Consider the following 16,017-nt stretch of genomic DNA (forward strand, 5'->3'; position numbering starts at 1 on the left):
CCTCAAGGAATTTTACAAGTTGATGAAAGTGCTTTGAAACCAGAAAGTGATTTTTTTAATTGGAGGCATTATAATTTATCAGGTGTCAAGACACGTAGTAATGCGAAGGAATTCTCATTTATTGTTCGTACAGATACAGTTGTCTCCTCCAGTTGCTGTACCAGTTTAGACTACATCGTCACCTACCTCTTCAAGCACATAGCAAAAGAGGGCAAGAAGCCACTTCGATGCAGAGAGGCTACCCAGGCCGGTCAGAGACTATTACATTTTATGCAGCAAAATCCAGATGTCCTACAGCAGGTAACTGGTGGTCGGGCACCTGGCTTAAGAAACAGAGTTTCCCGAAAGCCAGCCTAGACCCTGAATATCCCTTAGAACAAATAGTCTTCCCGAGACTCTTTACCAGTTATTCTCTAGGAGTATTTTCCCGCAAGGTAGGGTAGCACACTCGCTCACCCTCAAGAAATCTCACTAAGTCTTTCACCTTACCCCAGTGAAGCTAGAATTCCAAAAAAGGATAGCTCTTTAAGAGGCCAGAGAGCAATAAAAAGCGAAGCCAGAACTGGAAAGAGTCAACCTCTGATTTCTTTCCTGGAGCCTCTAAGTCTTCTGTAGTTTGCCTGTGAGTACTCTGCATGTCCGGAAACTGCCATTTGCTGGGCTCCTAATCTGTGCCAGGCACCCTGCTGAGAACTTTCCACTCCTCATTCTACAGTTGGTATTCTTCCCATTTAAGATAAGAAAGGTTCAGGCAGGTCATATTCCCAAGAGCATTTAAGTGATAGGTAATAAAGCCACGGTTTCTTTGTTTTCAGATGTGTTTTCTGACTGGCTAATATTGAGTTAGGTCCAAGTTTAATACTGTGTTTTGAAAACTCACGTCTGCCAATCACAGCAACAGCATGCATAAAAATAAATAACACGTGCCAGAAATATTTCAAAGAGAATAATGCCATTTTTTCTATGGGGGCACCATCACTGTGATGTTCTCCAGCTCCACTGACTTTGGAAGTGATACTTTATACTGTTTCCACTTGTTTCATTTTGCCAAATCATCTTCATAATAGTTTGTGGTTTGCAATTGTAAACCCTTTAACAAGGTTATTAGCCCTGTTAAACAAGGCACGCACCACCCGCAGAAAGTGTCACTCTGAGTGAAGAAATGATGAACATAGAATGATCTGGCCATGGAAGAGGTTTTCTTTCTGGCTATCATGTTTTACTAATATTCAAATGAAGTTACAGAAACTTACTTTTGGTGACATCTCGGTAACCTGTTATTTTTCTGGTGGGGAGGTATAATTAAGATTTTCTGTAACTAAACAAAGTGCTGTAGGCCTGTAAGTATTTGGTATGACCCTGGAATTGTTACAACATGGTGGTGATATAGTAAAGAGAAGAGAAAGGTAGAACACGTATTGAGGACTTTCTGTGTACAAGGCGCAAGAGCCACTGAGACTCATAGCACAATTTCTTTCCTTAGAAAGTTTCTATCAGGTGGGACAGAGATGATGGGTTAGTTATTAGGTAACTACCCAATTACGTGAATAATGTGATTTATATAGTGGTGACAGAGATTGACACACGAGGAGAGGACTTTCAGAGAACTCTTCTCATTTACACCCCCACAACAACCCTCAAGTGTAGATAATCATCATCCCCATTTTACAGTTGAATAAATTGAGACGCAGAGAGATCAGCTGGAAAGTGGAATGTGAAACAAGGTTTGTCTGGCTCAAAAACCTTACCGCTTACACCACTGATTCTCAAGGGCCTAGTTGGTAATTCTGAGTTTATTTATTTATTTTGAGAGAGAGTGTGTCCTCCTTTACATGCAACCAAGGGAGGGTCAGAAACAGAAGGAGAGAGAGAGAATCCCAAGCAGACTCCACGCCTTCAGTGCCGGGCTCCAACTCATCTACCACAAGATCATGACCTGAGCCAAAACCAAGAGTAGGACACTTAACCGACTGAGCCCCCCAGGTGCCCCTCAAAATAGACATTCTGTCAAGGTTTGGGTGTACCTCTCCTCCCCCCTGCCCCACCTACCCGACTGCAGTAGCCTGTGGTACTGTTGGGGGTGTGTCCTTGCCCCCCCCCCCCCCGGTATTTTGCAAGGAGAAGGTTGAGGACCACAGATTGAGACCATGCAGCCAGTGGAGAAAATAAATACCCATGAACTGGCCAGGAGTCAGACCCAGCCCCCCACCCCACCAGGGCAAATGACAAGTCCACCACCAAATCCCTCCGCCAGCACTCAACCTGATCACAATATCATCCCATAAGCTTTGGCAGAAACTTTTCAGTTGGTAGAAAATTGTACTAAAATCAACAGGCTGCGATTCTAGACGAATACCATCAGACTGTGCAGAGCAAATGGTGTGGTTGTACAGGAGACAATCAAGCTTGTCTTTACTCAGAATTGCCATGCGTTTGTTGGTTTAAGTAATTTCTGTGTGTTAATAATACTTGGTAATCCTTTACTTTAGAGCATATGACTAAGTAGTGATATATCTTTATTAACAGCGGAATACATTCTATTTATTTGGAATGTAGGCTTTCAGATAGCATTTTAAATATTAATGACTGGTCTCTGGTAGTCAGCATAAATATGATTTGCATTAGCACTAGGTTATATCATCTTGAGTGCCTCTGATGTCAACTATTGGGTATAGTAATATCTGACATCACCTCCTTAGGTCACCGACAACTTTGACCTCTATTCTTATGCACAATTTCTGTCGTCTCAAAAGCTCTTTTGAATTGATTTGAAATTTTGACTCTTCCCTTTATGAGGCAGTAAAATTGATAATTATTCAGATGGGAACTGAGCGCTGAGTGAAAAATCAATTCTACCCGCTCTCTGCTGCGTATAAAATTACTTCTGAGTCGGCTGGACTGAACGGATGGCCGGAGTAAAAGCAGCAGGCAGGAGTAGTGGGAAGAATTAGCCGGACAGAGCTAATAGCCTGAAGGGATGGACTTGGAAAAGAGGGAGTGGGCCAGTTGGGGGTTATTATGAGCAAGGATGGGTCCCATTGATCATCTGTTTACATCAGCCTTCCAAGACCTTATAAATCAGCCCTGAAGAGCAGCAGAACTCGAGATTTCAGCATCTTACCAGAGGGACCCTGTATTAGATTATTCTCATTTTCACACTCAGATGAAAAGTGAGCCATTGATTATTCATTGGTTGCCCATTAAATGCTGTTTTTATAGATGATTTGCCTATCACTGAAGGTAATGAACAAGGTGGCTGCTTTACAACTCGAGGTTTCAGTTTTCAAGGCATCTGTGTCGGTTAAGTAATGCCTAACCCTATTAAAAGGAATGGGTTACAAATTGCTTAACAGTGCTGAAAAACTAGACCCTAATGACTAATTGTGCTCGGAGTTTAGAGAGGGTTTGTCAGCTCTTTAAACTAAACTGATGCAATGATACTGCAATTATTTACCAGTTTGAACTGTTTTCCCCCCAACCTGGATATATATTGCCGGAAGCATAACTGCATGATGAGTGTCCATTCCAAATTGTAAAAGTTCTCTCCTCAAGCTTCCATAGCAAATGAAGCATGAACCCACATAAGTGGGTTTTCCAACATCCTCATAGGCCTTTCGATTTGTGCACACCAGACTAGGAAGCACATTGTAAATGCTGCTCACCTGGAAATGTGCTTATTAAATAATGATCTGTTATGTGGCTATAGATCCTTTTTATTTAAAGAAATTTTATTTTTACAAAAAGTTTTTTAATATTTATTTACATTTTGAGAGACAGAGCATGAATGGGGGAGGGGCACCGAGAGGGGGAGACACAGAATCCGAAGCAGGCTCCGAAGCAGGCTCCAGACTCTGAGCTGTCAGCACAGAGTCCATTGCGGGGCTTGAACTCACGAACTGTGAGATCATGACCTGAGCTGAAGTCGGACGCTTAACTGACTGAGCCACCCAGGCATCCCCCAAATTTTAAACTTTTTATCTTAGAATGTGAGAGAGTGGGGGAGGAGCAGAGAGAGAGGGAGGGAGAGAATTTTAAGCAGGCTCTCCACTGAGCTCGGAGCCCCACTCAGGGCTCGATCTCACCACCATGCGATCATCATGACCCGAGCTGAAATAAAAAGTCTGACACTTAACCAACTGAGCCACCCAAGCACCCACTCAATATTTTTTTAAAAATATTCTCCAAATAAGCTATCATCCGTAATCTGTGAACAAATCTAACTTTGCTAGCATTAAATTTTGTCCATTTGAGGATCCACTATAATTAAGTGAATATTTCAAATAGGAATTACTGCCTCACCAGCCTTCCTTGGACTTAACAGTCAGTTAAGTTCACAGTTCACATTATTAAGGAAAAAAACTCCCCATGTGTTTTTATGCCATTAGCATGATAAACTAAGTGTGCCTGAGTGGTTCCATTGGCTGAACACTGACTCTTGATTCTGGCTCAGCATGATCTCAGGTTTGAGAGATCGAGCTCCACGCTGGGCTTTGCTCTAAAGCATGAGCCTGCATGGGATTCTCTCTCTCTTTCCTTCTGCCCCTCCCCTGTGCACATATATGCGCTCGCTCGCTCTCTCGCTCTCTCTCTCGCTCTCTTTCAAGTAAAAAATAAATTAAAAAAAAGATAACCTGTAATTTTAAGGACAAGCCAGTAGTAACAGTGATCAGGTACAGATCTGCTACAATAATTTGGCAGGTTAAATTTGCATGTGAAATGTTTTTAGTGTTGTCTCTGGCATGTTAAGTGTTTGCACATGTAAGCCGTAGATCAGCACCCATTCGGTTATATCACAAAGTGAACGATTTACCCAAATCACTAAATGCAGGAGCGTGTTTTGTAGAATTAGAGGGGCAGGTCAGAGATGTGACTAATCCCTTCTCGAATTATACGACTAAGACACAGATGATGAATGCTTGTCTACGTCAAAATTTCAGTTAAAACTAATTGTTCTAGAAAGGGTAGCACCTTCCACAGAAGCAGAACAAGAACTATGCGGCTATGTGGTTGTCAGCACCAGGGATTAGATCATGCAGCTGACTCATTAACAGGGTATTTTTAACAATTATATTCTCTAAAATCTAAATACATTGAAGGGAAGAATGAGAACATTTAGATTTGAATTCATTTCACCCTCATCTAGGTAACTCTTTGGCACAAGTCAGCTATACTAAAAACTCAAAAAGAATTCTAATTATGATTTTATCTCTCTTCCTCTCCTGTGTCCCCTCCCCACCCCCACCCCCCCACAACCTGGCATTTAACTACAAATTGTGAAGAGCTGTCAGGAATTATAACAATCATACTTCTGTAGGGATGTATGCTGAAAGAACATTCACCCTTTTCCTCAATCAGTCAGTCAATCAATGAAAATTGCTTTTGTATAGTGCTCTTCATGACATGCATCCCAAAGTGAATTACAGCAAAAGGGAAATCATCTGCTCTTTTTTCATTTTTGTGTTTAGATTGAAACGCTACTGCTCAACATTTTGACATACCGTACAAGATATCTTTCATACTTAAGGTTCCATTCCCTAAGACTAAGGAGGAGAAGGTGTAGCCACGTGTTTAACTCACGAGATTTTGGCCTGTGGAACCTTAGCAACACCCTCACGGCAGGAAACGCTTCAGTAGATGAAGTACATTCATGTCTCTCAGCCTCTTAAAAAATAATTAGCCTGGTTTTCTAATGTTATTAAAGACATTTCTAGTGAACCCTAAATAGAAAGTGTGCCCTCCGCATGACCCATCAACTCAGTCTGGTTGATTTGCAGCTTTATTGTCAAAAATCTGGCAGTAGATTGAGAGCAAAACCCCACACTGAAGGGACATTCACCGCTGGACCAGAGGACAACATGGCTATAAAGTGCTTGAAGGAAGCCAGGGATCGGTCAGTAGACACCAAAAGTATAAAACAGAAGCTCACGTTTCAGGACAGAATTGTCTTTTGCACGTGCTGCCACAATCTTGGTCTTCTTCACAGCGTTCTGTGCATGGAATGTGTATTTATTTCTAGAAAAAATAATACTGGCAAAACGTTAAGTGCTCACCGCATGCAGGCAATAGCTTAAGCTTCTTGCATACGCACATAATCTGATTTAATTATCATGGTATCTCTGTGAAGGGCTAGTATTATGATCACCGCTTTGTAAATATAGAAACTTAGGTACAAAAAGATTAAGTAACTTTCCCAAGATGAGACATAGTCAGTAAGTGGAAAAGCTAAAATCTTGGTCTGTTGAACTGCGGAATTGACATGTTTAACCGCAAAGCTATAGTTTGTTGGCAGCTACTAATCGGAGGTAGCACATATTTTTTCAGCACTTAGACTCAAGCAAGTTGAGCTTCCAGTAAGTCCCACCGGGGCCATCCCTAAGGTAGAGTGATTCAGAGCCGTCATCCTATACCCGAACTTTGTGCCGCAGCCGGGGTGAAACAGATGGGCAGTGACCCAAAGAGGCGGTGGGCAAGGGAGAGGGAGGTGGCTTTGCCAGCTGGTACAGAGAAGTCGTGTGCTTCCCAGCGTCGCGGCAGAGTGAACAGACCTTCCTCTCACTTACTCTACACCCACACCCTCTCATTAATTCTATAGCCAGACCCTGAGAGTATAAAATGGAGTAGGACATCCTTGTAAGATCTGAGTCGAATAGTACAGCTGTCTCGTGACGTTCCTCCGTGCCTTTCCTCTAATGTCTCAGAGGTAGTTCTTGAGGTTTCCTCCAACCTGATTTTTCTAGGATAGACTCAGTGTGGCAGCTGTGAAATGAACGTGGGGCACCAACAAGTGTTGTACATCTATCCCCCACACCCGGTACATCTCCAGGCTTCATCCTGACTCTCACCACTGACTCATCACGAAAGAGTGCCAGCTTCCACCTCTTTCTGGTCATAAACAGCTTCTCTTTTCTAAGAGAAGCTTCTACTACTACGACTGGGTACCGTTAGCTCTACTGAAGGTTATTCTTAAAGGCTTCTTGCGTTGGTGAGTCTCAAACCGATACCTTTGAGCATCCCTCTCCCTATCCTTTCCGTTCTACAAAGTATCACAAACCAAGATCCTGTAGAGCCACACAGAGAACTTGAATGAGGTAGACAGAAAAGAAACCTAAGTTGTGCACACACCCCTGTCTAACGGGGGCAGCCTCCACATAACTCCAGCTTATTCTTGCCTTGTAAGAAAACAGGATCCGGTGTTGCCAGCTATGTAGAGATTACCCACCCCACCCTCCACCCCACCCCCGCCAGAGAGAGCCAGAAATCCAGGTTTTTTCATGATGGCCGCTGTTTGAAAATTTAGAACAAAACAAGAAAATAAAAACACTCTGCAGGCTGCCACTGGATGTCTGGTTGCCGCTTTTCCACCAACGTGTTATGTAATCCTAGAGAATTTCAGAATGGAGGTCACGCAAAGCAGGACCCCTGACCTTTCTCACAGTCATCCCATGCGGCACTGCTGATGTTTTGATAATTCTTGAAGCACACTTTTTTGAGTAGTTGTTTAAAAAGGATGCTGTTATTTTGCTCTTATATTTGATTCTATACGTAAGTCTGTACTCAATAAAAGTCCATAAGGGAGTAAAACTCTTAAGAACGATGGCTTTGTGACCACAACCCCTAAAGATTGGTTTAGAAAGTTAAAGTACATAATTTTAAAAATAGAAAAACATTAGTTTATTAAAATGGCACCTGTGATATCATAAAATTATGTATCCATCCTTCGAAGGATGATTCTAGTCCACATTTTTTGCCACAGACCCTATCCTTGCCATTTGGGTTTCATTTTTGTTATGGAAATACTTATTGAATGACTATTTCAACTGTAACACCAAAAATTGTATTTTAAGACTGAAAAATCAGTTTGCAGAAAAACCTGTTCTTGATTTATGAATCATCACATTATGATCAGAACTGTAACACCTGTCTTCAACAGAGTACCTTTTCTTCCCCAAAGATCACCTCCAGCTTGATGCATGTCACAGAGTCTAGCAGAGCCCATCCCTTGAGACAGTCAATGAATATTTGCAAAACAAAAGTGAATTTTCAGAATTACGGTCTGTGGGCAGTGACTTTCAGTTTCAAATCCAGCACAGTCATAGATCACTACGTAATAAGACAGAATGGTGATGCTAAGATGAGGGTATGCCATTATATACTATGTAATAATCCTGGAATGCCACAAGAAAATTCTAAACATGGGTGAAGAAAGGAATAAGCACCTCACGTATTGTTCCAAATGGCTAACAGAACAGAAAAGTGTTGGTTGTTTTGTTTTGTTTTCACTAGGACATGTGTTTGGTTTCTTTTTGTTTGTTTGTTTTTTGTTTTTTTCTTTTTTACCTCTAAGCACAGTTCAAAGATGTAATCCATTGATAGCATAACTTGCCTTAATTGAAAGGGATGGAATCCACCAGATGTAGCCCAAACCAGCAGAGAGTTGGGTGACTAAGCAACAGCAAAGACACCATATTGAGTGAGCCAGAATTCAGTCTCCAAGTCATTTATTTCAACCAGTGACAATACATTTAAACTCCTGTGCCTCAGCAGTGATTGATGGTTTAATATCATATATAATTTTTTTTAATGAAGGAAAAACCATTTAAATATGTTACCATTTGCACTGGTATTCTCCTATGTACATAACTGCATTTAATCATTATGGGGATTGTTTTTATACTTGTGTAATTTGTATCCAAGAAATAACTGTCAAAGCCATCTCACGCTGTTGCTGGAAATGGTACAGTGTGCTTCACACTTGAATAGATTCATTCTTCCCCGCACATAATTAAGAGCGTTGGAGCTTTTTCCCTGCCACCACATAGGAATTCCATGTTTACATTTCTGAGAATGAAAAATTAGCCACAATGTGCTTTTTCAAGTTCCCATCTTCTGGAGCTATGCTATTTAAGTACCTTAGTTCTGTACCAGTGTATGATTTGAAGAGTTTGATTTTAAGACTTTTAATATTAAAATACATAATAAAATTTTATTATCTAATTACAAGAGGGTTTAGCCTCTTATTAAAGTTGCTAAATCAGGCCTAGATTAGCATCATAATAACACAGTTTGACATGGAATACTCAAAAGTCAAGTTCGAAGGAAGGGACAGGGGTTTTTTTGTTGTTGTTGTTTTAGGGGGTTTTCTCCTGCGACTGTCCCTTGCACAGTGTAACAAGGATGAAATGCATGTATGGAAACAAACAAGGAGCAATTTGGGACGCTGGAGAAGGAGCGGAGGTGTCAGCCTAGGATGGTACCCTTAGGCAAGGCAGCTGGTATATGTAGCCTTTTGTTTATCTGCTGCTGGTTTATGTAGCCTTTAGGCCGGCACCAGAAACAATCACTCCTACAGGGTCAGCTGCTGGTCAGGAGCAAAGTAAGAAAAGATTTTGCGTTCAAACGCGCGGCCATAATTTCTGTACAGCTGGCACCTGCGACTGGTGCACAGCATGAAGGTGAAAGGTCAAAGAGGCAGTTGTTCAAAACTCAAGAATGGCTTAAAGGGACTTGTAGATTAATCTGCTTTATTAACTTCTGTATATTAGATAACTATTGCTGTGAATGACAGTACATCTTTTTTAATAAGTCGCATCTCTTTCTCTTTTAAATTAGCTTTTGAGTAATGAATATTAAATAGAAAGCATTTCAAGGGTAATTAAATGAAAACAGAATGATGTCATTTTACAATTATATTTGTATGTTTATAGAATAGGGGAAGTATAATGTTTTCCAAAGAGCTAAAAAAAAAAAAAAAAAAAAAAGAGCCAGCTCTTCATAAAGAAGAACTTGAAATAAATAAGTCACATGCCCATTAGCCTTTGTGTTTAAACTAAAATATATGATGTAGTTTGTGACTTAGCATGAAGTCACTGGGTGCTGGTGGCTCGATTTGGCATTCCCAGGGGCTCCGAGTATTTTCTTTATGAATTAAAGTGACTGCAATCTGTCACCGTTCCTTTATCTACAGTTTAGCACAGTCAGTTTTGCTATTAGTCTGCAGCAAACGTTCTCAGAATAGCAGAGGAGTTGTACAAAATGAACAACGGCCATACCTTTTCCTTCACGTTCATGTAAAACAGATAGAAAACATTTTATGTGGGGAAAAAATGCAGTTTTACACAGATTTAGCCCAATAATAATTAGGCATGCTTTATAACAGTCTCTCATCCGATATGGCAAATGGCAAACAAAACGGTTTTTAGCTTCTCGGTTAATGGTGACCGGCGTAATTGGCTATCATTGTAAATTAAGAATAAAAAAGTTCACTAAATGTATCCTTCTCTAAAGCCTCTGCAAGGAAAATTACGAATCTAGGGATTAAATACTGACACCAACCCTGGGGTAGTGTCTCACAGTGTGTTTTCTAAAGGGCTGGTTTTGTCTGCTCTCGAAAGTTCTGCAGATGACACCTCCCTTTTTATGCGAGCGCAGCCCAGGGAGCGGCATTTACCCACTAAGTCGTTCAGTGACAGAAGTCATTCAGGAGTAGCGCTCCCAAGTTGTAACACAGGTGCAGTCTTTCTACTCTGAGCCGTGTTTCTGTGACATGGGACATGACATCTGAGATAATCTTCCTGTGTTGCACCCAAGCCAGCCCGGGGCTCACCAGAGGGATCCTAAACGTGTATGGATGTTATAAAGAAGCTGATGACCTCGACCAGAAAAGATTGGAGTTGGAAGTGTTTCCTTACCCTGCCACTCCAAAATGAAAGAATTTCCACACCTCCTCCTTAAAGATCTAGACTTTTCCTCCATCCTATAATAGAAGCCTTATTTCCAGCAAGGCCACTAGGACCTAACAGGTCACTATGGAAGAGCGACCTCAGACTCAGATGATGAGGAGGAATCCCTGTAATTAAAAAGAAGTAGAAATAATTATCATATGCAAGGCTCTGTGCTAGGTACTTAACTATATATATGTTTTATTTGTATTTATGAAGTTCTACTTTGTGAGGTAGATACTCTTTTCTACAGTTTATAATCAAAGTATTATAATTGCAGCTTTAAGAAGTCAGGTAGCTTACTCGGTATCATACAGCTAATAAATAGCAGAACCTTGTGCTCTTAACAACACTGCTTCTAAATGACCTGGGGACGGGATTGGTGGAGCTGGGGGGACAAGAGGGGACACACAACACTCATTCAGTTGTAAATCCTTGACTGAGCCAAGGCCCCTTCCTTTGAGAATTGATTAGACAAGAAGTAAGCACTTGACCCAGGTTGGCTCAGTGAGTCCTCTTCCCTGGATTTAGAAACTCCCTGGATTTAGAAGATACCGGGCAGCCTCTGGTCTTCACTTGACTTGAAGACTTGAAAAAACAAGAGCCACGCAGCAGCCGTTCCCTGCTACACACTCAGAGAAGTAGCCAGGTCACAGCGAGAGAAAAAAGCAGCAGCGTGCTGGGAGGATCTCGAAGGAGATCGGCAGCCCCAGGGAAAGACTGAGAAAGATCACACCAGGCTTCCTGGCCATGGTTCCCGGCTGTTGAGAGGCCTGCCTGCACTGCCTAGTCCGGGGGTCCTCACGTCACCCCTTTTAGGGCTGAGTTTTGTCTGTGGTAGTTGCTGTTCTCACAGCCAAAAGATTCTCGACTCAGGGAAGTGTGAGGACAGCGTGAATCGATGTGTATAGACCCATCTAACACAGAGAAGGTATTCAATAAATGGGGAAAATTTGAAAAACAATATACAGGGACCAGTTACTTTTTTATGTCCCTAAGGAGCACATGTATCTGCTGTTCATATATTCAAATGTGGAAAAATTCCCTTGCCAGGAAATCCCGAGGCTGCGACTTCAGCCCGATTACCTAGGTCTTCCTGGCCCCGCACACCTGTTCTGCCTTTCTTAGAGTTTGTGTGACATACATCCTCAAGATCACAAACCCTCACCAGACTGGGTGGGGGCACGGTGTGATGTGTATCTGATTCTTGGCCCCAAACAGGCTTTTCCTCACTTATTCTTCCTACGTACTCCAGCCATCACCTTACAGCGGCAGGAATGAAAATAAACGTCAGGACCCTTTCCATTTATATGTCCTCACACCTAAAGTCTCTTGTGAATCTCACAGCAACTCTAGTGGGCCAGTAGGGCCAGTAAGGTCTATCTTCCTGACTTGGGAATACGAGTACATCCCAGTGCCCATATGGGACAGGAATGCAGAGGTTCAGAGAGGCGAAATAACTTGCCCAACGTCACCCAGCCAGTAAGTAGCAGTACCCAGAACGTAACTAAGGCTTTGTTGTCTCTGGATCTAACATAGTTTTTATGTCACCAAGGCCTCCCAGAGCCTTCACCCACTCATCTTTCCTGGCATTTCTCTCACCTGCATTTCTCCAGCTGGCATGGCGAATGGTATGAGATACTCTTTGAGTTTCTTGAATGAACGGCACTGGATAAAGTGAGGGTCAGCTTAAGGATGGTGTGATTTACTCATTTTACAGTTGTTACTGGTTTTCCACGTACTTGAAGGGTTAATAATGCGTGTGCTAGAGATGTGAGCTGCACTTCATATTCATTTTCTGTCTTAACTGTTGAAAAGTTTTTAACTAGCAGCAACCATTTGGTGAGGCTGTGAGCTCATATATGATGTTAAAGAAAGCTTCTTATTTGATTCCCATCTGATCTCTGCTTTCAGAGCAGGGTATAAGTTTCCTAATCCTCTGACCTGTCATGAGTCACTGCTGCTTCATATGCTTTGCAGCCAAAAAGAACTTTTGCATGTTAATTCTTTATCCCGTCATGCTTAGGAAGATGCAGACTGAGTGCTCTCAGACTCTGTGAAATTCCGTCCTCCTTCAGAGCTGTCTAATTGCATGTTCTGTATTTGTTGAGGATTTTCTGCTTTACAACAACAGAGCAGACAGATTTTGCAGTCAATGTACATGGCTTTGAATACCAATGATGCTATTTCCTAACTGTGTCCTTGACCAGGTGAAGCTTACCTCTTCAGAGGTACCAACAACTCAGCCAGGGCCATTCTGCACCTTACTGGAACTGGCCCCCCAGATCAAGTACTTGCACTAGTTCCTCCTGTGGTCTCATGCCCAGACTCCCCAAGACTGTGGCCAAGACTCATTGCCTTAGCTCTTTCCTGTTCCATCCCTCCTCAGCCTGCCCCATAACTTGGAACATCAGTACCGTGGAAAAGAAAAACATTCAACTGCATACTTAGTTGAGGTGACATGAATACAGAATGTGAAGTCAACTGCCAAGAAGGAACGATGGGAAGTGCAAGGCCTGGAGAGAGCTCTCTTAGGCCCCAGAGAGAACCACCAGAAAGAAAATCCTACACAAGAGCTCTGTGTTAATGCCCGTACTTAATGTGGCATCTAGTTTTAGATAGGACAAAGAAGTTCCACTCAGGAAACTAAAAGCATCAATTAGAGTTAAGTGCATGATGACCCTTTCTCAGAGACCCTTTAAGATTGGACGGAAACAACTTGATGGGTGGGCAATAAGACACTGATAAATACTTATGCTCTGTGAGTTTCTTAAGGCCACAGAGACCACATTTCAATTCTGTACCACCATGCCGTGTGTGGCACATAGTAGGAACTTAGTAATTCTTTGAGCATTCATTGAAATAGCGTGAGAGATGAAGAGGGAGGGCAGAAGGAGGGAGAAGCCCCTAGCATGGCTCCTGACACATAGTAGGCACTTAACACACATGTGTCGCTTGTGTGTGCCTAGCATGTAACGAGAGCTGCTAATAGAATATTAGTGGCTTGAAACGTGTGCAGGCGAGAGAAAGCTAGTAGACCACGAACGGGGCCCGTAGCCCTCCAGAGGCCTGGCCTGTTTTGGAGTTTGCACTCTAAGGAAGAAGTTCCACCCTCAGCAAATGATGTGTTCTTACCCTGCAGAAGGAGCAAACCCTCCCTCCCCAGCCCCATCTCTTTCCTGAGCCCCCTGTGTTACAGAGAGGCTGGAAACAAATTGACAGAGACCTGGAGGAAAGAACTCCAGTGATTTAGGAGAATGGAAAGGCTGGCTTATGGGGCCAGATTAAAGAAGCTAAATATGTATAGCCTGCCTAAGTGACAACTAAATGGGGCATTTGATAAGTCTATAAATACTTGGAAGATGTAAATGCCAAGGAGGAAAGGGAATTACTTAGCATGGCACAATGGAGTATTGGCATAATGGGATATTATTATGAGAAAGGGAAAATGAAGGTTGGACATCAATAAAAAGCTTCCTGACAAAGAGAACCATTCCTGACAGGGGACACTATTAAGTTACGTGCCGTGGGCCAAGGGAAGTAATGGCAACGCCATTCCTCGGGGTACTGGCAACGGAGCCAGCAGAGACGGGGGCCGAGCTCTGTCCTGGCTGAGGCGCGGGACCCCAGCAGGTGACCTTCCGCGTCTGTGGTCTCCCAGTCCCAGGACAGGAACAGAGCTGCATCTTCTTAGGGGAGTCAGATGGCCCAGGCCCGCCGAGGGCTCGGGCTTGAGAACAGCTACACCAGCTTTGCCCTTCTCCTGTGTCACTGCCAGGTTCAGTCAACTTCAGCGGCACCCCACTTCCTGCAGGAGAAGGCGCGTGCGCTCCAGCATACATTACTAGGCCCTTCACAGGCTCTGGCCCCTGCTACCTGGTCATCCTCCTCTGCCACCACCAGCCCCCCACACCCTCTCCAGTCCCACAGAACTGCTCGCCAGCCCCCCAAATACTTCTCCAGACTTTGGCACCTGCTCGCCCTTCTGCCCTGACTGCCTGTCAGACTTTGCTGATTGTCTACAGCAGCTCCTTGCGTCACCTGTGAGGCCTTCCTTGCCTGTGCCCCAGTCCGAGGCCGAGTAAGTCCGCCCCCTCTGGTCTCTTAGAGCCTCCCAGGCGAGCTTCTGTTTGTGGCACTTGCTGTGCCGTGTTGTCATGCTGTGTGTCTCCTTCCCTACTTGCTAGTGAGCTCTTTGAGGGCCAAGACTGTGCCTTGTGGGACACAGAGCCCGGCACAAAGTAGGTGGTCAGTAAATGTCTGAATAAATCAAGGAATGAGGTTCTATTCCTATCACTCCTTAGGCATCCTTATGTAATTATTAGGACAAAAGAGCTTCCAAATCTTAATAACATCTTTGAATCATCTCCTTGGCCTCCTGGCCAGCACTCTATGCCATTTTAGTGACTATAAATAAAAACCCTCAAATCTGAAAGGCAGCTTGCTGTCCTCTGCGGTTTCAACATAAACTCTAGACTAATCTTTAATGGAAAATGCTTCTGAGCACCCGGTGAACGTGCCACAAAAGTATTTTTTTTCCTCCCCACACAACATCATTGGAACGTAATAAGTAAAATAATCCTCCACTGTTGGTTATGAAGATTTTTAGGTCCATCTAACTAAATCCCTTCAGGAAATGAGGGAGAATGTAGTGACAGATGAGAGGCAACGAAACATGGAGACTCCGACTGTAAGGATAACATATTCATTATGAACTACAGTATTCACCGCACTCTGCTTTAATGACTGCGTGAGATGCCCTCGTGCCATTATGCCTTCTCTTGCTCGGTTTTCCCGAGATTCATTGGGAAATGTTGTGATGACTCTTCATATGCTATTTCCCACTCCCTTCCCTGATTTTGAATGGCCTCAGTTGGAGTTTACTTTATCACCGAATATTTTAATATAAACGTGTGCTTGTGGTCTTCTCTTCGTGCGTGTATACGTACGCTGGTTGGGGGCGTACGGCCCCTTGCTTCCCGAGTTCATTGCCAGGCTGTTGGGCTGCGGGACAGTGGCGGCCCCTCCGCTGCACTTAGCACCACATGGGTAGTCTAGCCCCCAAGCCCTTCTCCCTGCCGGCGGTCTTCCATCTGAGGCCATGCTCTTAAAGCTCTCACTTTATCTAGACTCAGTGGGAGGTGGAAAGACGTCATTGCCTGGAAAGAAGATGGGGTATGCAGTTAAGGGCTCTGACCACTTCTGTCCCTTCTACCAGCCTTGCCTGGGTCCTCACCGTTCCTCCCTGGACTTTGACAGTAGTATCTCAACATGTTACCTTGCCTCCCACTCATCGTTG

General features: G+C 43.3%; 1 protein-coding gene across 3 annotated transcripts in view; it reads left to right on the forward strand.

Moving 5' to 3' along the window:
• Window positions 1-16,017, forward strand: part of RANBP17 (RAN binding protein 17) — a 313,431-nt gene that overhangs the window by 284,785 nt on the left and 12,629 nt on the right. For 2 of the 3 annotated variants that reach the window (XM_039235738.1, XM_039235739.1), the window contains one exon: window positions 134-300. The exons of the other annotated variant lie outside the window; for it this stretch is intronic. In XM_039235738.1, coding sequence (XP_039091669.1) covers window positions 134-300 — 167 coding nt within the window. The remainder of the gene's footprint in view (window positions 1-133; window positions 301-16,017) is intronic. 3 annotated transcript variants of the gene reach the window in all.

This window comes from Hyaena hyaena, unplaced genomic scaffold (assembly GCF_003009895.1).
Source record: "Hyaena hyaena isolate Hyena2069 unplaced genomic scaffold, ASM300989v1 scaffold_102, whole genome shotgun sequence".
In the NCBI taxonomy this organism is placed as follows: domain Eukaryota; kingdom Metazoa; phylum Chordata; class Mammalia; order Carnivora; family Hyaenidae; genus Hyaena; species Hyaena hyaena.